At 39.8% G+C, this 21,273-nt stretch overlaps 1 protein-coding gene across 1 annotated transcript; it reads left to right on the forward strand.

Moving 5' to 3' along the window:
• Positions 1-2,967: 2,967 nt before the first annotated feature.
• RAB18 (RAB18, member RAS oncogene family) lies at positions 2,968-18,199 on the forward strand. The gene is made up of 7 exons (XM_054191242.1): positions 2,968-3,253; positions 5,887-5,942; positions 10,994-11,055; positions 13,024-13,096; positions 14,848-14,966; positions 15,047-15,113; positions 16,602-18,199. The coding sequence occupies exons 1-7, from the start codon at positions 3,186-3,188 to the stop codon at positions 16,778-16,780; spliced, it is 624 nt and encodes a 207-aa protein (XP_054047217.1). The 5' UTR covers positions 2,968-3,185; the 3' UTR covers positions 16,781-18,199.
• Positions 18,200-21,273: the final 3,074 nt, after the last annotated feature.

A 21,273-nucleotide genomic window follows, 5' to 3' on the forward strand; every position in this document is an offset into this window, starting at 1 on the left:
ACAAGAAGGACATGGACCTGTTGGAGCGGGTCCAGAGGAGGGCCACAAAGATGATCCAAGGCCTGGAGGACCTCTGCTGTGCAGACAGGCTGAGAGAGCTGGGGATGTTCAGCCTGGAGAAGAGAAGACTCCGGGGAGACCTTATAGTGGCCTTCCAGTACCTGAAGGGGGCTACAGGAAAGCTGGGGAGGGACTGTTTGCAAGGGCACGTAGTGACAGGACGAGGGGCAATGGTTTTAAACTAGAGCACGGTAGGTTTAGATTAGACATTAGGAAGAAGTTCTTTACAATGAGGGTGGTGAGACACTGGAACTGGTTGCCCAGAGAGGTGGTGGAGGCCCCATCCCTGGAGACATTCAAGGCCAGGCTTGATGAGGCTCTGAGCAGCCTGATCTAGTTGAAGATGTCCCTGCTTACTGCAGGGGGGTTGGACTAGATGACCTTTAAAGGTCCCTTCCAACCAGACACATTCTATGATTCTATGATCTGATCATGGTACAATGCCAACATATGGAAAAAAATTTTCTACTAGAAGATAATTCAGAAAGAAACACAATAAGAGGTAGTGGTTGCAAGCTAACATATTAAAACTAGAGCTAATATAGTAGAAATATGAAAATAGTAGATGGGTAGGCGTAGTGCTCAGAGATACGGTTTAGTGATGGTTTTTGTCAGTTAGGTTGATGGTTGGACTAGATGCTCTGAAAGGTCCCTTCCAACCTAGGCAATTCTATGATTCTATGATCATATACATTTGCGCTACCTTTCATAAAGGTGCTATTCTGCCAGAAATTCAAGGAGATCACTGGGAAGAAATCAAGAGGAAAGAGAACAGCACAAAAAAAAATGCAGTCAAAAGATCTCCAGTGTTCTTCTAGGAAGACTAATTATCAGGGAGGGCTAACCAAGCTGTTATGGCTTGACCCTCCCACACCTGAGGTCGGAATCAATGGGATAGTAAATGATAAAAAGAATGAAAACCCTCAAGCCTTATTAAAGAAAGAGATCAGATAACTTGTCACAAGTAACCAAGGGCTCCTGATGGGTAGTGAAAAGCACGCAAGAAAACAGTCAGATACCCATGAATTACAACAGGCTAGATGTCCCTCCCAACTCAGAGATGGCTTCACTGAAGAATCCCTACAAAAGCTTGATAGGAAAATAAGTACATATTTTGCCCTGATTATTGTACATCTTTCGGGGAATAAATAATACTCTTATTTTGAAGGAGACAGGTCTGAGCTACTTTAATTGTCCATTACCACTGGCTCCTGCAATAGGGATAAAAAATGCACAACACAGCCTGGCTTTCCAGAGTTAAAATAGATACAAGGGCAGTAAACAGGTCGACTGCAGCAGACAGATCCAATGTCAGAGCGAGAGGACTACATAGTTTCACCTGGAGGAGCACAACACAGAGAAACATCTGTTCTCAAAGGGAATGGTCAGGAAGGTCTAAAGCACCGAATCCATAAGCATGAGCTGTGGGACTGTTCATTTAGGGCAGGTTTTGCCAGCTTTCTTGTGCCTGATCATCATTAAGGTCAAGGATCTGAATGCCATCCTTGCCAGCCCTTCATTCTGAGTAAGGTATAGAATTATAATCTGAATCAGGACTAATATCCGTATTGAATAGTTTGATTCCATGGCTACAATAGAAAAAAATAAAATCCCAGAATACAAATACTCTCTGACTTCAAGGGATTCAGTATCCTTAGCAGAATACTTTGCTGTTTGGGTCCACCTTCCAAATTCAAATTCTCGTCCTGTTCCATGCTAAAACCCCACAGCTGCTATACACTTCAACAAAAACTACAGAGTACAGACATACCGCTTTCTTGTATGAGTGCAAAGCACAATCCAAGCCACAAAAACTAAGTCACACCTTCAGCAAATCTCAGATTATTACTAATAAACAGGCACAGTCCTGGTATAAACACAGCCAGCCATTTGCACGTTTAATTATAGAATATACCTCCATAATTTAATAGGATAATTATTGTTATTGTACTCCTCCTGGGAGTTACTTTTCTGAGGTAAAAGAGGCAGGAGAGCAGATCCTGAAAGCGGAAGGAGCAAGGCACCAGAGAGGTTTAGCACAGAAACACCAAAGAATGGTTGCTGTGCTGACCCTGTAACTCAGCTGAAGGCAACTGCCCAGCAAAAACAGGACTCTGCTAGGAGAACCGTGCCCTCTGCACCCAGCATTTGGACAAAAAACACCAGTCTTGCAAATGCACCTGTCCTCTGCAAACTGCTGACATGGCTGATTGTTAATTCGGTGTAACTACAGAAGGGCCCAAGGCCATTTACGTGTGCCAATGCGTCAGCCTTTGGAGATGAAGAGGCTGCCTCGCTGGCCCAAGGAATACGGCACAGGCCGAGGACAGTTTCACACCCGCATCAGACGTATGCTTGATTGGTTTTAAGAGCTGCACTTGCTTACACATGGTCTGAGGTAGGTTTTGAGCCATAATAGCAGGTTAGCTAAATTGGTTATAAACAGGCTTTCTCACTGTGATCAGCTTTAGGATCACATTTAGGGCTTTTAATGGAGGGAGGATTCTGCTGGCAACTGGCCTGCACTGCCGCGCACTGGGGTGTTTGTGGTCAAACGAGCCCATTTTTTTGGTGGTGGGTTCCTGACCGGCTGTTCCTTCACCTCGAGAGGTGGCTGCCTGCCCTGCCTCAGCACAGGGAGCTGGCTCGCTGCCATCCTGCGGCTCAACCTCCCTTCCCGTCCCCTCTGCAATCTTACCCGGTTTCTATTCCCCACCGACCCCGATCCCTGACGCCAAGACAAACTGACACCCCTACCGGCAGCCCCCTCACACCGCTCCCTGCGAGGGGACCCGCGGCACCGCCTCAGCCCGGCCGCGCACGCGCCCACGGGCGGTGCCCCAAGGCGCAGGCGCGCACCCACAGCCCGCCGTACACAAACGCGGGGCGGCCCCGGCCCGCGCCCCGCTGCGCATGCGCTGCCCGCGGTGGAGGGGGGTGCGTGTGTGTGTTTTCCTCCCGCTCCCCCCTCACACCTGAGGCGCCCGCGGCGCATGCGCGGGGCCGGTCGGCGACGAGGGGCAGAGTGACAAGGCGTGGCGGGGTGCGCAGGCGCAGGCGGGGCCGCCGCAGCCTGCGCAGGGAGCGTCGGTTGGGGTCGGGCTGGGGCTGGGTGCGCTGACGGGATGGACGAGGACGTGCTGACTACCCTGAAGATCCTCATCATCGGCGAGAGCGGCGTCGGCAAGTCCAGGTGAGGGGGCGCCCGCCTCCCCCGGCCTCTGCTGCCACGACGCGGGGCACCGGGCGGGCCCGGCCTAGTCCCCCCGCGGCGCCGCGTTGGATGACCCCACCTCGGCCTGGGCGCGGCCTGCACTGGGGAGGGCTAGGCCCCGCGGGGGGGAGCTTCCTCGCTCCTTCTTGGCCAGCCCTCCTGCAGGCGGGGGGCTGCCCCTCCTCGGGGCTGCCGGCCTCTTCCGCAGCCCTCCCCCCGCCGCCGGCCCCGCGGCAGGGAGGGGAGAGCTGGTCTTTGCCTGACCCAGTTGGAAACTGAGACGAAGCAGAGCTCAGCCGGCCTGGCCAGGGCGATCTGGGCCTCCCTGTGTCCTGTGCAGCCTTGTGTCGCGTGAAGATGGGTGCGCTTTTAGATCCCCATGGCACTTTGGGGTTAGTCTGGCCCACAATATGTACACGTAGAGTCACAAGTCACCCAGTATCGGGTGTAAGGGGTGGACAGGGGCGTAGAAGGGAGGCAGTGAAGTAGTTCTACCACTGATTTTTTCTGCTGGCTAATTATACTCTTTGTCAAGTACTTCGAGGTTGTTTTCTTCCACTCCCCTTAACTGCCTGCCCTTTTCATGGCTTTTGTCTAAGCTACGTTTTTTGGCTTTTTATTTTTTTTCTTTAACTTTTTTTGTTAGTGCCATAGATCTTAATAAAGGAGGATATAAATGTGGGAGGGCTTCTTGGAATGTACCACATTAGTCATGTCAGATTTCATGTTTTTGTGGCAGTAGTCAGAGGCTTCTACCATGACCATAAGTAACATATGAGTTGCTAATTAAAAAAGCAATCCACCTTATTTGTTAAAAATCTGTCAGTTGCTCCTTTGAGTTAGCTGCTGAATTGTAATCTAGTACGGTAGGCCTCTGGTGATATGATCTAAGCAAATTTCTTTTAGTTGAGGTCATCTCTCTTATATGTGGCCATCTGGAAGAATTTTTTCTGAAACAGTACACACAGTGTTTTCGTATACCTATTTATATGCTTATTTCTTCACATCAGAAAAGTTGTTTAAAGAGACTTTATGTAGAGGAAATAGAATTGCTATGGAATGATAATACTACAGTTGTTCAGGTACAGTGACTTAATATTGAATGTCTCCTGAGTTTGTGTCACTCACCTATTACTTGGCTAGGAAAGGTCAGATGTTAAACTTGTATTAGCATGGCACAGTAAGTGGTTGGAGTCCTGACTTCTGGACTAAATGCTGTCTAAAACCTGGTCCCTGTGAGTGTTCTGTACTTTGTAGAAGATGATATCTGCAACTGAAAGAAAGGTGGGGAAAGTAGAAGTTGGCTGAGCTTAGCACTCAAGACTGATGTTTTTATTCTATTAGTAGTATGAGGGTTCCATATTTTTGTCTGTTTTGAGTTATGCTAGTTTTGGTTATAACTAAAAATAGCTACTGTTAAATAGCATCCTAATACAACTGTCTGAAGGTACCAGTAAAAACCTATATGCTATCGATTTTTATTTTTTTAATTTTAATTATTCTTTGATAAATAAAGCTACCATTTGGTTTTGGGGTTCTGGAGTAAAGAAAAAAAGGTTGGTCTATGATTAACTTCCGAGTTGTCACCCAGCCTTATTAAAGTAAAGGAAATTCAGTAGTCACTTTTCTGTCAATGCAGCACTGTGTCCAAATGCTAAAAAGAACTTGGCTGCTAAATTCACATGCAAAAAGAGGAGAGTGAAAAAAACCACTCTGGTGGGGAGAAGACCAAAAAAATAAATAGGGCTTTGTGATGTTTCTCTAGCCTGGAAATGAATAGAAGCTGTCAGTTATAGCAAACAGCTGTCTGCCACATGTTAATATACACTTGCCACAGATGCATAAGACTGGTGATTTAAATAACTGTATGCTGAGAATCTTTATCTCTTACCAAAATATTTACATATTATTTTTTATTATGTATAGTGGCATTATGGGCACTTCTTTGAGGGACCCAACTACTATGGTGGGATGTGCTGATAAATCTTAGTTGTAGCTGTTCTTCTGGTAGCGAATATATCCATTAGGATAGGGGAAAATGTGTGTGTGAAAGTCCTTATGTACAAAAAGATACAAAATCGTAAAACAGTGGTGAGAACTCTACTCTTCTGCATCTTTATTTCTGATGGGTGTGGTCATTACTATTCCAGTGCATGCCCAGTTCAAGGACTTATTTCTGGGGCGAAAAGCTGACTTGAAATTTTTGTCTCAAGCTTACAGAAATACTGTGTGAGGCAATATGAAACCAAAAAAATCTTACTTTTGTACTGAATTCTGGGAGAACAAAAATAGAATAAGATAGAAGTAAAATGGTTTGAGAAGCAGACCATGTGACTGTTTAGGCAACTGATTTGACAACTTTGTTTTCAGAGAGACATATTGGGTAATAGATGCAGAGAGGCCTGGGCTCTTTTAGAAAAGCATGTCTACTGAATTATTTTCATGTTCCCTTCATTGTTTTTTGTAGGAGAGAAATTACGGAAAAATGAGATGTGTTTTTATTTAGCTATGTGCTCTTGCTGTTACTTTCAAACTTGTAATTTATAGGCTTCTGGCAAGCTGCAGATGTGGTACAATAATAGTAACTTTTATTTTTCTTCCGTCCCTATCAGCCTTCTGCTGCGGTTCACAGATGATACATTCGACCCAGAACTTGCAGCAACGATCGGTAAGTACATGCTGATGCGACCTTAGAAAAATTTATACCAACTTCAGTACAAAATTGTAGTTTGTTCAGACTTGCCTGACAGGTAGGGAAGTTCAGACGTGTCGGCTTCTCTGTAAGGAAAGAATGATGTGGACACAGTTTTAGCATGCAGTGCTTATTGGTACAGAGCATTGATGGTACTGGCATGTAGTTTTCCCCTTTATGTAAAAATATATCCTTGGCTGGGGAAACAGATATAAATGTCACCCTTCACCATGAATATGCAAGTCATAGGTACGGGCAGTGAAAAGCTGTAGTGGAACAACCTGCAGTTCACTGTTTGCCTGCATTTCAGGCTAAAATGGAAGTGTAAGAGCTACTGTTATGTCTCCTACTGATTTATCTGTGCAAGATAGCTGTTGAAGTATTTGAATATTGAATATTGCTGTCCAGAACTTGTGTTCTGTGTAATATGATACTTGTTAGCTATCTTAAGAAGACTTAAGACTCTTTTTAGTAGAGGCTGTTGGCTCTTGCAACTCCTGACAATACTAGAGTGTACTGGGCTTTCTGTGGCTTCTGCTTTTCCTCTACAGGGAGGAAATTACGATGTGTCTTTTTCTCTCCTACTTAGTGATCAGTTCCTTGGCAGCCAAACGCTTGAGAAAAATGGAAGAGAGCCAGGACTCTAAAGCTGCCGGGGAAAAAAACAGTGATGTGTCATTGCCATGTTGATATGATACCTACCATCAGTGAAGTCAGTTATACTGGAGGAGAGTGACCCAGAATGCAGCATATACTAGGTAGACGGTTGTTAAAGGAAGCAAAATGAAATTTCTAAGAATGTGATGCAGCTCTATGCCCAATTAATAACTGAAGTAATGGAAAATAGAGATGACTTTTCCACAATGCATTTCAATTGCATTTTTTACTTTCTCTGTAGGAAAAGTTCTGGCTAAAGACTTGTATCAAATTTGTTCTTTGAGTTCAGCTGTTGGTAAACAAAGCCAGCTCTAATTGGTTAAGAAGTCAATAAATTGATCTATTTTTCATTAATGTTAATAAGATAGAGGAGTGCTGTTTCATGTAAAGCACTGAGCAGCCAAGGGGAGGAACATGGCCTAGTTTTGTTCATTTCATTTCTTGTAAAAAATTAACTTGTGCAAGTAGCCCTACCTCAGTTCATGAAGGAGGATGGCATGGAAGGAAACAGGAATGAAACAGAGCAGGTGGTGAAGATGGCAATTCTGTATTCTAATCTAAATACTTTTGGCACTGTATATACTTCAAATCATGTTACTTTCTTGGTATGTCAACCATGTGGGCCAGGAAGTCAGTACGGAATAGCTATTTCAGCTTTTGTGATGTTTTGGATACCAGTAGACTAGTTTGGTTTCAGTGTGGGCATCTTTATTGGTTTTGTGGGGGTTTTTTTGTTGTTTTTTTTCCCCTTAATTGTGGGTTTTTTTTTTCATTCTGCTGTTCATACATAATACTCTCTTTACCAATGTCAAAACCCCACATCAGTACGCTATTTGAGAAACTAAGGAATTATTTCCTGAAGTCATTCTTCCTCTTTGGAATTTGTCAAAATGCAGAACAGTATGTGTGGTAGCTAATTGTTGGCTGTTAAATAGCAACAACTCAAGGTTTACTACTGGCAGGTACTACCCTGCCAGTAGTAGGGTCTTATGGTAAATCCTACCCTGCTTTGTTTCTGATGTGGAAGAGGAGGAAAGGTACTCAATGTGAGCATTACTTAAAATAGAGTTTGAGTTCTGAAACAAATACACTAATCTGGAATGAACATGATCATTTGGCAGGAAAAGGAATTTTCCAGAGACTGAGCAAATGCTGGCCTAGGTCGCCCTAGCTGTTAGACCCCTCTAGCTGATGTTCGTAGGAGTATTGTGCAGTAGAGCTACTGTGACCCTAGCTGTGAAAGTCCTATAGCATGGTGTGTGGAGCACTCATGGGATAGCAGATTTTCTTTCCTTCCCCCCTCCCTCCCACTTAACTGGAAGGGGAGCAGAATCTCAGTTGTTCTATTCGTTTTCTTTTTTCCTTTTTTTTAAATTACTAGGTGGTAGCACTGCCATTTTTCTGGTGAATGTATTGCTAAGAAGCAACGTGTCAGCTTTAAATTCAGGGCAGGATTTGTTGTTCACGTAGATAAAATACTTAGAGTGAGTTCTTAAACTGTTTATTGCTGCATGAACGCAGATCCTAGATGCCAAATTTAGGTACTTGCAATATGGTGAAATGCCAAAACACTTTGTGAACCTTGACCTGGATTTCTTTTTGTGCTGATTAAACACTATTTTGTTTTGAGTTTGGGGACAGAAGAGGTTTTTAAATAGTGTTAAGGCTTTCCTGTTGAGACTGCAGAGTATGGTACTTTTCCAAAATGAATGGATTGACTACAAATAATGTCATCTTTCAATGTAATCTACATATTGACTGCTGAACTGGTTGACTATATTGTGACTATATATATATATATTATTATTAGAAAGTGAAGAGATAACATGCTATATGTTTAAAAAAAACAAACCTGCAAAACAAAAACTGCACACAAAACCGCAACACTGGGGAAAGTCTTGGCTGCAGCAGAAGTGGTACCTTGCAATGACCTGTTGAAATGTACCTTATCTTTGTAGCTTGCACAAACCTACTAGGTGCAATTTAAATGACACCCTAAGCTGCTGTTTTGTGTGTGTTTTTCTCTTAGAATTTTGGAAAAATTCTGTGGTATTCTCAGAGGAATATGCTGCCTTGGGCAGATATTTTTACTTCAGTAGCTTCAGTTGGACTAGCCATGTTTTATTCAATCTAGTAGATCGCCTGTCCTTGCATTCTCTTGAGGCTAACTTGTTCACTGGGCTTCATCACATGGATCTTATCAAACTATATATATCCCAGTATTTTCTGTTTTCCTGACTGCTCATGCTTGTCTTTACTTGCTTGTTCTTTGTATGAGAGATTCTAGATAAGTGTTCAGTGCAATCCCTATTTCATAAGAGAAGTAATGTATTGCACAGATCTGATGTCTCTTAAGTTTTTAGCCTTCCTTGCACTTGGAGTCCTGCAACTCTAAGCTGTCCAACTTGTCAGTTACCTACAAGACAAACAATACAATCTAATTGATTTTGCACTTCCTGTAAATACGGCATGGCATATTGGTGTAAACGCGAGAGCAGCATGGAGGTGACAGAGCTATTCTAGCAGACTGTAAGTCTGTAGTATGTTAGTGTGTAGTACTGAGGCAGTAGGTGTCAACACAGGAGTAGTCTAGTAGTACTGCCTTGCTTCTAGCTGCCTTGCAATGCATGGTGGAAAGCACTGTCAGCTTTCTGTTGTCAATGGTAGAAACATCACTCTTGCAAGCCCAGAACTGACACCTGTCACACAAACATGTCTGTATTTCACTGAAGTATTTAGGGAATGTAAGTACCCTGTTTGTTCAATTTGACAAGATACTCTTGAGCCCTGCATTTTTTTACTGAGCCCTGCATCTTATGACAGATTGATAATCAAAACCCTAGTTATTTAAAAGATATCTCTGTTAACAGGCTTTTGTATGCGTTGAGCTCTATTTGCCATGTCTTGATCACTTTAAAGGATATATTTGGCTGTGCTATTGTTCATTTTCATACTGTTGCTTTTCAATAATCAGTCTATAACACATGGAGTTTATTCACTGTTATAATTTCTTAATTTACTTTCATTGTTCATGCAGAATTTAAAGCATTATCTTTTAGTTTTAAGCCAGCAGCAAGGCTAACATAAAGGTGTGTATGCATTTTCCATTAAATGAAAACTGCAGAACTCTGCAGGCACAAGATACTGAATCTATTTACTGAATGGGAAAAGGATACTATGGCTTCAAAATACACCTAATATGTTTGTCCTAAGAAAAAACGTTTTCCTTCTTGGCACTACTATGACATAATTTTGATTTGGTACGTTAAGTATCTGATAGGCTTGTAATATCTACAATTACGAGTTTTGATGTCAGACTAATGTATAAAAGAATGCAGTGTGAGCTGTTGGACATCCTGGCTGAGCAATGGTGATTTTTACAGTTTAGGGAAAGAACTATGCCATTAGAGTGGAAGAAGAGATTCTATTAGTCTAAAAGTTACTGCTGAGTGCTGAAAAATTGGCAGGACAGGATGTTCTTTACAATCAGTTTGAGTCCTTTTGCTAGCATAGCGGTCTTCTATGAACTAGGTAATGTTCTAAGAACTGGTGTTTAAAAAGAAGTTAATAGTGACTGTTCTTTTCTGTGAACATAACTCTAGAATAATGTACCATCCTTTTGCATGGCATGGAGCATTGTACTACTGCTAAATTAGGGACTAAGAGCCTGTTGTTTTTTTTTCCTTGGTCACTGAGCATGGTATAGGTGAGTCCTTGGTGTTGCTGGAATTCCTGTAAGAGATACACTGCGTGTTTGAATCATCTGAAACTTATTTGACATATTTTTTTAGAGGAATTACTGTCATCTAACATAATTTCTCGCAGGGTAGTAATCATGTAGTAGATGAGTCTCTGTCTGTATTGGTTTACCTCCATATGATCACCTTGATGGGACTTGGTCAGATTTTTTGAGATTGGGAAACAGCAAATAGCTACATGACTGCAGCTTCCCTCTTTATTTCGAAAGTATGTTGTTCCTGAAGACCATGGACATACTTAAGGAGAACACATGTACAAGTAACGAATAGGATGTTAATACACTTGAATTATAAACTTGAATATTTGTCCTGGAATACGTGCTTTAATACAGGAAACATAGTATTTGCCTTACTTCCATAAAATATTTTGAGTCAATGGCTTAAATGGCCCTTAGGCTTTTGTAAAAGCCTGTCAGAAACAAAGCCTTGAGTTTTGAGCAAGGTTCATAAATAGCTAAAGAAACTTACTCCTCCTGCTCCTGTCAAAACACAACTTACTTTCTGAGTTTTTGTTTGTTTTTTTTTTTTTTTCTTTTTTCCCTTGCTCTTTACTTTGTCTTTCAAAAATAGTTGTAGTATGTTTGAAGAACTAAAATACTTTTCCTCCTCTAGGTGTGGACTTCAAGGTGAAGACTATTTCAGTTGATGGAAACAAAGCTAAACTGGCAATATGGGTAAGTCTCTCCTAAGTTCTTAAAGTATTGCTTTGCTTTAGGAATAGTGATGGCTTGTATAATATACAGCTTATGTAGAATCCTTTTCTCTTTAATATGAAGGTGGTCTGGAGGAGTGTGAAGTTAATACTGAACCATTCTGAAGGTGGAATGAGCTGTGGGACAGCTGGCTAAAGGGGCAATTCTGTTGCCTATGAGCTGCTTCTGCAGCACCATTTCTGGGTCTGGTTGAGATAGTAGTAGAGGAAAAAGAGGAATAAAATGGTACTAAATCAGTCAAACTTTAAAACAGTGTGGCCATTCCTAGATTATTTTTTTATTAAAGGAGTAATTAATTGTTTCACTTCTAGAGAGTTAGGCCTCATTAATCTAAGACTTCCCTGTATACATCATTCTTGTCTGTACTTCACAGGTTTCAGAAGGGTGCACTGCTTAACGTAAAATGTTTTAGGCAAAATTTAGTAGTGTATTAATAGGTTAAGAATTACTGTTGCATGCTCAATTTATGTTCAAATGTTACCTCTCAAAAGAATTTTTAGCCTAAAAACTTCATAGCGCTCATACAGTGACTTTTATAGGCTCAAGGTCAATGTTATTTGCAGCAGAAGCAGCTGAAAGAGAGAGAGGCAGTGTTTGTAATCTCAGCCTTAGTGTTCAACATCTACTCTAGTTAAAAGTAGAATTTCTAAATTCATGGCAAGTGAAGGAAGAAAAAATACTTCCAAGCTTTTTTAAACTTTCTCCATTTTGCAAACCAGCCTTCACGCTTCTGTGACTTGAAGCACCTTTTGAATGTTCAGACTCAGTTGTGACTTTTTGTTAGCAAGAAGAATAAAACCTTGTTTCTCATATAAGCAAGATACCTGACCCGACTACTTCCTTGCGAAGTAGTAGTGGAACATGAAATGTATATTGCAATACTTCTGTTGCTTTGAGGGTATTTTATATCTCCACTAACAAACAGGACTTCTGTCTTAATGTGACAATTGGGTTTGGCAAGGAAAAGAACTGCAACAACTTGACAGACGCATAGACATACAGGAGGAAAACCAGACTGATAGCAGAATGACAAGTGATCGTGAGATGGAAAATATTACATAGGACAAATTCAGGGTTTATCTTCTTTCATAATAATAATATAAGAAATAATTCTGAGATAAACTGGAAAAAAAAAGCTTGTAAAGAAAGGTGTGTCATGATACAAAACCAGTTTGAGATGTGTGGGATTCGCTGAGTGACGTGTAGAATGTTGGAAGTCCAGTTTAGTTATTCGTGTTCTTCAGCAGGGAGCCGTTTTGAATCCACAGTGTTTCATGTGTTGCTTCTAACTTGGAGTAACTTGGATGAAGTTATTTAAATCTTCTCTGCATAAAGTCTGCAATGAGTGTGCACTGTAAATTAATTTCTGATAAGAAAACAGCATTCTAAACTTTTTTTGCCGAGCCGTTGACACTTTAAATTTGAGGATGTAGATTCAACTTTACGTAAAAACAGGAAAACCTCTGATTTATTTCTTGTTGTTCTCTGTCATAGCATGTTAAATGCTTTTACCCTGTCACTGAATGAAATCTAATTGGACCAAGGTGATTGAAGTGAGGGAAATAGTTTCATTGCCGTGGGTTTTGATGCTTGTTACAATATCTTAGTACTGCAGCTATGCTTCTTTCTTGCTGGTTGCTGCCATACTAGCTGTAGAGCAAATGCTTCTGCAGAAATGGCTATTTTATTGCTATATAGTCCAGTTATTTAGTACACCTAACAGTTTAAAGGTGTTTCCCAGGACAGACTATGTAAAATCTCAAAGTTAACGTGCAGTCAAACAGCAGGGGAGGGTATAAACTCAGTTAATCTGGTAGTTGAATATACTTTGAATCTTATTTTGTATGTTCATTAGAAGCAGAATAACTGAAAACTAAACTAGATTCTGCTCAAATTCTGAATAATGGAACTTTCTGAATGGCTTTTTAGGATACTGCAGGTCAGGAGCGGTTCAGAACATTAACACCCAGTTACTATAGAGGTGCACAAGGTGTTATCCTAGGTAAGTATAGCTTTGCATGCTACTTTGAATAAGTTTGTGATTTTCTCATGTGTATACAAACTCATATAGCCTTTCTGTGATGTCTAATTAATATTAAAAATCATTGTGTTGAACAATTTGTATATTAAAGGATCTTGACTTTGATGTCTGACCTCTTTCTCATGTAGTCAGTCTCACTGGCCTGGGAACCACTGATTTTTGCATGAGATTAAAAGCTACTGCTATTTGAAGGGATAGCTTGGAGCTGTCTCTGTGCTGCCAGGAGTTTGCCTTTTACTTATTACTTTTGTTTTATGCCTGTCCTTACTAAGCCCAGAGTGGGGAAAAAAAAAATAATAAAAAATTACCTTCTCAGTGTATTCTTTCTGTATCAGTATGTGTACAGCTTTCTCTTTTTCTTCTTCTGTTCCTTTTTCCTAATGAAATTAATAAAACACTGTGGAGTCCATCTGGGATTTTTTGCTACTTGTGTCCCCATACTGATGGGATGTTACACAGTCAGAATTGCTTAGAAAAGACTAGCTGGGAGCATAAAAAGCATCAATCTGTATGAGAGAAACCCAGGTCAAATTCCATAATTGCAACTTCACGGTGAAGTCTGTTTTACTTTTCTTTTGTATGTGGAAACCTGTTAACTAGGCACTAAGCTTTGAAGTTCTGCTTCTCCACTGCTAGAAGTGAGGAGCAGGGAAGTAAGTTTTAAGTTTTTTGAAGGTGTGTCTGACTTGAGATATTATTGGTAAGTTATTGTGCCCAGTTAAATTATGTAACTTGGAATAACCTCTGTTATGAGACTTCCTGGTAGGTTTTATTTTGTATGTTCTGTTTCCCAAGTCTGAGTTGCGTTATCTTCCTGGTATAGGAAGATGCTGTCAAGGCATGTCTTGTCAAGTCACTTAATTGCTGCCACCAAACCTGCCACTCTGTGTTGAAAGCTGTAAAAGTAAACAAGCACTGTTCGGAAGCTAGAAAGTTCTGCTGTTGAGATTTGTGCGCTCATTTTATTTAATAATCTTCTCTTGACTATTTCTTTGTTAAAGTACTTCCTAAAAATAAGGTCGTTCATGCAAGCCAAGCTATAGGTTTGATTAAAACCAACTGTTTATCCCTGTCTGCACATGGGATGTGAGAATGAAGGAAAAAATACTTTCATAGCTTGAAATGGTAGCTATTAGATAGTTGCTGGGTAGTGGATTTTAGGTTTAACAGGGTCTGCTTTTTGTTTGCCCTTTTTGCTCCTAGCATGGCTTATTACTTACATCCCACACAAATGCTAAATAGTTTGAAACACTAAAATGCTGAAAATTTAGTAGTTCAATGGTATTTATGAAGATTTGGTGACCAGTTTACTTTTTTAGCTAATTCAGTAACATAGCAGTGGTGTTATACAAGCCTTAATTATCACTAATTAACTCAGTGCAGAGGGTCGTGCCATCCTCTTTGCATACCTTTTGTGTAGTGATGTTAATAAGTATCCTACTTCAGGAGTCTGCAACTGTAGAATTCGTTGTATAGTCTTTAGCTTGTAAGTAGGATGTCTCAAATTAGTCTGAGAACTGTAGATGACTGAATCTTAGAGTTGCTCTGCATTAGTGACTTGAGCTGGTGCATATTCAGCTTTTTTCCAGTTGTTGTCTTTGTAGTAAGTAAATAGAATCCTTGGGGCACCTTCAGTCTTTTAATTGAAAAAGACATAATTTTTGCTCCTTTTGGAAGAATACTGTGGAAATAATATTGCTAATATTTTTCAGTTTATGATGTCACGAGAAGAGATACTTTTGTCAAGCTGGATAACTGGTTAAATGAACTGGAAACGTACTGCACAAGGAATGACATAGTGAAAATGCTAGTTGGAAACAAAATTGATAAGGTAAACTGAATTCAACTGCAGTAAGTAATCTGTTGGTGTGATTTGTTAATAATGCATATTAATGCTATGTCTTATTATAGGAAAACCGTGAAGTTGACAGAAATGAAGGTCTCAAATTTGCAAGAAAACATTCCATGTTGTTCATAGGTATGGTATAGATATTTGCAGAACTCTTACTTGATTTTTGCTACATAACGAAAAGCACCGCTTCTGTAGGACTGATAGTCCTTTTGCATACAATCCAATTAATGATATTCGTCAGATGCAGTAGGTACAAAGATAATAGGTATTCCCACTTTCCCATTTTCTTAAAATTGTCCCTAAATATGTCCAGATACGTATTCGAACTGTGGATGAGTATACTGAAATGCATAACAATTAAGGGCTGAATACAGACTCTACTGTAGTCTGACAGAACTTGTTTTAAGTTTGGGCTTTTGTCTGATTTCTTTTCCTAGCCTACTTGCTAAATTAATAACAGAAGCAAAATGAAAGAGGGAAAACTGGTACTAGTGGCCAGCTCTCAATACAGCAAAAGAGCTGGTACTTGGCAGAAATCTGTATTAGAATTGGGATGTAAAAAGAGGTAGGAATATAATTAACTTACAAATGGTGGGTGGGATTGACTAATGACATAATCATGACTGGAACAAATATGTTGGTCTCACCTTGCTGCAAAATGAGATGGGTCTTGTAGGCAAAGCCTTGTAATGATAAATTAAAGTGGGTGGTGAAGCGATTCTTTATGCGTAAGTTTATTACATGTTTCATTTAAGGATCAGCAGGGATTACTTTATAGGATGACTCCAGTAGCAGAGCAGTTTATTGACGTGTCCTGTACTTAGACTTATGTTCCTTATCTCTGACTGATGACATATCTTTGTCTAGTACCTTGCTGTGTTTCTTTTTGGCTACAGTGTCAGATATGGAAATAGAAGCTTAAAGTTAAAGCACAAGCTGTTAAGTGCATGGAATATGAAAAGAAACATGAAAATTAAACTATAACTAAATACACATATCTGCATGGCTATGTAGAAGAACAGGGTGAGCCCTAGTGGGACTGAACAATTTTGGATGGTATCTGTTGCTGTCCTAATACACCTTGTGGGCAAATTTCTTGGGCTTAGCCAAAATAAGGCTCCTGAGTTAAATTACATAGAATTCTGCTAACTGCAGAAGAAATGAGATCCCTTATTGCTTTTTATCAGATCAGCTTTATCATGGAGGCTGACCCAGAATACTACAGTGTGGATCCTGGCTTCTTATGGTACGGTGGTACTGCAGTTCTGACTAATGTACAGAACTGAATTACAGACAGCAACCAGGTTTATCGGACATCTTAACTTAGTAGAACTGTCCTTTCTTCTTACTGAAGTGCTTTCCACAGAAAAATAAGGCTAAGCTGCAGCTGTCTCCATATATTCTAGTGACATTCAACTTGGCAGCTCTTCTATTAAGAGTCTTTTGAGGTGCTGCCTTATGTGGTGACAGAAAACTGCATACCTGCTAATTTTGGCACTGCTATGTTGTTATAGAATATATTGTAGTCTAGGTTGCTGAGATTTAACTGAAAGAAATACTAAACAAGTTACTGGAACCTATGCTAACACTTGACTTCTTGCGTTCCTTCTCCAGAGGCAAGTGCAAAAACATGTGATGGTGTACAGTGTGCCTTTGAAGAACTTGTTGAAAAAATCATTCAGACTCCTGGACTGTGGGAGAGTGAAAGCCAAAACAGAGGTGTAAAGTTATCAAACAAGGAAGAAGGATATGGAGGAGGAGGAGCATGTGGTGGATATTGTTCTATGTTATAAACTTTGGGAAGCTTATTCTTTGCATATTTAAACAGATAGTGACATCTTTCTGTACATAAATTCATTAAATGCTATTTTTAGGGACCTTGCAGTTTGCACATATTTGTTTTGTATCATGGCAGTGAACACTTGTAGGAGAAATGTTCTGCAGCTTTCCCAGTTTGAAAATGTTATGGTAAGCATGCCCAATTTGCAATCTTCAGGTTTTTATAAGTAGCATAAATAATGTGCAAGAACAGATGCACTAAAACATTTTACGACTGTATACATTCATCATGTAACTATTCTAAACAAATCCATCTAACAGAAACACATTACTGCATTGTCTGCTCTTTGTCTTATTTTTAAATACTCTTGAAATTATAGAACTATATAGTGTGCACAGATCTTGAAAACAGTGTGAGCTATAAATGTTACATTTCATCTCTTCTAGTAAATGCTTTTTTTATGGTATTAAAAACAGCAAGATTATACAGTTCTTAGACAAATCTGCAAAATTTTTGTCTTTTAGCAGAGCTGTCTAAAATACAAATTGGCACAGGCCATAGCTGGTATCAGCACCTTCTTGAAGAGATGCTTTGAAACCTTCCTTTGCTAAGCTGGGAGACACCATTTTTTCTTTTTAATCATCACTTCAGTTGATGGTTTAACTGGAGTTTTAATCTTGTGATATTTATATACTAAATTTGTGGTACTCTTGCACTCTTGGTTTTTATGATGTGGTCTACTCTAGACTTGCTGTAGAAAGTCTTCATTTTTGGCAAGGGGTCCGAATGACATCTTTGTTCTTTCATTGTGAATCAATTTGCCACACTTCAGTACAGATGCCTGATTTTCTTAGTGTTTGTAATATAACTTTATCTCAAACCATAGCTCACTGTGGCTGTGAAGATCTCTGTCACGTCTGCTTTGTGTGGCTACTTGTTCAGAAATAAAACTTCCTGTCACAGACACTAAATGAGAAGCCATAGGGCCTCTTGATCTCTGTATGGAAAAATACTACTGCAGTGAGTATTCACTTGAATTTACTGTATCAAAGCCAATGGTTTGTTTCAGAAGACTTGTATAGACTAATAAATTTTTTTTCCACAGTATTCAACTTTTCTAACCTCTTCCTATTGTAGAGTTGTATATTTTCTAGCACATACAGTTTAAACAAGGTCACTTCTTAGAGACAAATTATTTCTGATTTCTGAAGGCCAAGACAAGGATGTTGTGTTGTGGTTTTATTATTTTTTTTTTTTAATAATCACTATAGTGCAATCGGTAACTGAACTATTGGGCAGTTTCTTGTAAATAAAGTGAATTACAACCTTTTATTACTGCAAGGTTTTGTGTAAATGTTCGCATACATGATCTGTATTTTGCAGCAGGTCTTGGCTTCTTCTGTTAAAATACACTTTTTTCTTCATGCAGAAACTTTGTTTTCTATTCTGTTTTTACACTTGCTAGAAAAAAAAAACAAAATTTGAAGACTTAACCATGCTAGTTGTTTTTACAAAATATTGTATCTATAGTATTGTTAATGTAGTAGGATAATTTAAATATGTAAATGTAATATTAAATATACATACGTATTGTATTAAAATACTAGATTTGTATAACTGTTTCATGCAGAATATGTGGGCTGAGCAAATCTTGTTTGGTAGCGTTGAGGTCAAAGGACTTCTTGTTTTGATTAGCTAGTGGTAGAGGAACCTTGTAGGAGCATTAAAACTCTGAATAACTTAATTATGTTAGTATTATTTCAGTAATACTGGGCAAGTATCATAATGCTGGCAGATGCCTGTATAGGTATTTCCATACCTACTTTCCTCCTAGTCTGGGTGCGTCCCTATGTTAAGAGACTTAATTTTCAGTTTCTCATAAAAGGTCCTTTTATCACAGGACCTGGATTCATCTTTCATTCTGCCTTTGTCAGATCTGACAGCTCTTGTCAAAGGAAGGAGCTGCAGGGTACTCTGAATAGCGGGTATTGTTCTGCAAAAGAATCCAGTCATTTGCTCCCTCTTTCCCTGCAAAAGTTTTCTGGGGTCAGAGAAGTATTCTGAAACAGCATATTTAATGAAACAGTTAGAAAAGAAGTTAGGCAGCTTTTTTTTTCTTTAAAAAAAAAAAAGATGTTTTCCAATCAACTTGCAGCTAGGTTCTCTCTCTTCATCTTTTAAGCATGTTTGGTTATGCCCCTAAGGAATGGCTTTTCCAAGCATCTCACCTCCTTTCTTCATTGCTGTCAAGAAGCTGTGTACTGGAGGGGCTGGGTCCCTGTGCTTCCAGTATCTGTTAGAGCAAATCTACCATCAGCTACTCCTACTCTGCTACATTTCTTTTTAGCCCTTCCTCTTCTCTTTCCTTTTTTTTTTTTTTTTTTTTTTTGGGTGGGGGAGCTGTCATCTTTCAAGTAAGGCTGTTCCCATACTTTCAAAGTTGTTTCAAAGTTGTTTTCCCACTTTGCAGGTCAGAATTGTATCACCGTTATCTCCAAGTGCCCTTTCACTGTTGTATTGAAACTTGCAGGCTGTATCATAACCTCGGCTTAATACTGATTTAAGCCTACATCTCTGTGGAGTGTTGATTATTGCAGTGGGAGGAGTATGCACGAGAGATCCTTCAGTCTTCCTCAGTAGGTAGCTGAGGGTAACGGGGATAGCTATTGTTTGTTCTTCATCAGGTAATGAGAATGTGTCCATTTCCATGGCAGATAGTTTATAACGAAATACTAAACTAGAATGAGATAACTGGGAAATCTTACTTGATTGGGAAAGACAGTTAAAACTGAAGTTGTTTCCGGTTCATTTACTCCGTAGTCAATATTAAAAATACTGACTAGTAGTTAAGTACTTGTGGCTGGCAGAGGTTTTTCGTAGCCTTTATACTAACCTGGAAGAATATGGCATAGCAGTTGAATCTTCTTGAACTTAAACTTGAGAATATTGCTAAGTGTTGTTACGGTTTTGCCTTGGATTTCTTCTACTGCTCTAAAAAAAGAGGTGGTAAAGGTTTGAGGTGGAGATTTCAAGATGCTTTTTTCTTATTGCTAGCAGGGCTTTTATCCAAACTGCAGCATCAGTTTCCTGTTCTCCTGCTGTAATAATGAGATCAACATCTGGCTCAAAGTAAGTCGTAACAAAATGAAAACGTGAGTTCAATAAGTCCCCAAAGAATACCAATGACTTTCTCATCAACCTTGGCAGAACTTCAGGAAACGGTGGTCTTGGTGCCATCGCATACCACAGTGGGGACCGCTCTATGCTTCATTTTGTTTGCCAGTAACCTGAAGGATGTATAGTGAACTACAGTAATCCTTCTAATCATGCCCCATAGTTTAGCGTAATAGTTCTGTGTTTTGAGGCTGAACTGGATGCGTTTTTTTCAAACACTTTCAAAACTTGGGCAGCTTACGTAGTGATCAGCACAGGTTACTGCTATTTAGCGACTGAAGGATTGATATAAATAGTCAAGGTGCTGCATCCAGCCCGTACTTGCTGTCTTGCTCAAAGCTCCTGTAGTAGTTTTCAGTGTCTTGCTGTCCTTCAGGACGGTGTCAAGAAGCAACATTAATATGAGCAGGGCTTTTTCATGTTGCCAGACAAATCGTTGCATGGTTTTCAGAGCTAGTTGAGCCTTCAAGGGCAAAATACAAGGTGTTTTTCCTGGTTGCTTTCCAACAGCATTAGCTTTTAGGCAAAAAAGAAGCTGTCCATTAAAACTGTTTCAAATTTTTTTAAGGTTTCCACATACCTTGCTCTTGAGTACCTGTGGCACCTTAATTACAAATTGATGAAGGGTTATACAGGCAAAGAACTGTGAAGGCGTGTTTCCAAACTACCGCGTCCTTACATTCTGTGGCTGACTTTTATGCAAGGGTAAGAAGTTTTGTCCTTGTGCCAGAGTAACATCTGGTCCTTTCTGTTGGAGTTAAAGTGGTCATGGTGATTAACTACTGAAGATTTTTTTTTTCTCATGCTACTAGTTTCTGTAGCACCTGTGCACATGTACAATGATAGCAAAATTCCTAGGAAAGTTCTAGAACTCTTGGGCTCTAGGTCTTTATTTTAGAAGCTCAAAAAAAACTGAAGGAGGCTTAAAATAAAAAGTGTCAAATCATGATTGGAAGGAAACTTTTCTAGTGTTTCCTGTGTATGATCAGCTCTGGATGTACTTGGTTCTGGGACAAGTCTTCTGGTTGGATCCTTTTGACAGGAGTGGTTGCTTCCCGGTTCTTAGTGCTTGTCAGGCTGGACTTTCTGATCTGAGGAGTGTGGCTATCAAGATGTTCATGACAGCGTAAATCTTGTTCTTTAACATAGCTGGAGTGAGTTACTTACGATTTAGGATTAGGAGCAAAGCTGTAAACTGGGGTTCAGGGAAGAGCAGTAGCAGCTGCCCTAACTGTGAAGGCAGTTTAATAGTATATAATACATTATATACATAAAATAATAATAATTACTGTATAATAAATATTGTATAATATGCCATGTAGTAACAGACTA

Source organism: Rissa tridactyla, chromosome 2 (genome assembly GCF_028500815.1).
Source record: "Rissa tridactyla isolate bRisTri1 chromosome 2, bRisTri1.patW.cur.20221130, whole genome shotgun sequence".
Classification (NCBI taxonomy): domain Eukaryota; kingdom Metazoa; phylum Chordata; class Aves; order Charadriiformes; family Laridae; genus Rissa; species Rissa tridactyla.

Coding starts and splice junctions, on each gene's coding strand:
- RAB18 (XM_054191242.1), top strand. CDS start 3,186: ATGGACGAGGACGTGCTGACTACCCTGAAGATCCTCATCATCGGCGAG. Junction 14,967..15,046: donor TTGGAAACAAAATTGATAAG/GTAAACTGAATT, acceptor GTCTTATTATAG/GAAAACCGTGAAGTTGACAG. Junction 15,114..16,601: donor ACATTCCATGTTGTTCATAG/GTATGGTATAGA, acceptor TTCCTTCTCCAG/AGGCAAGTGCAAAAACATGT.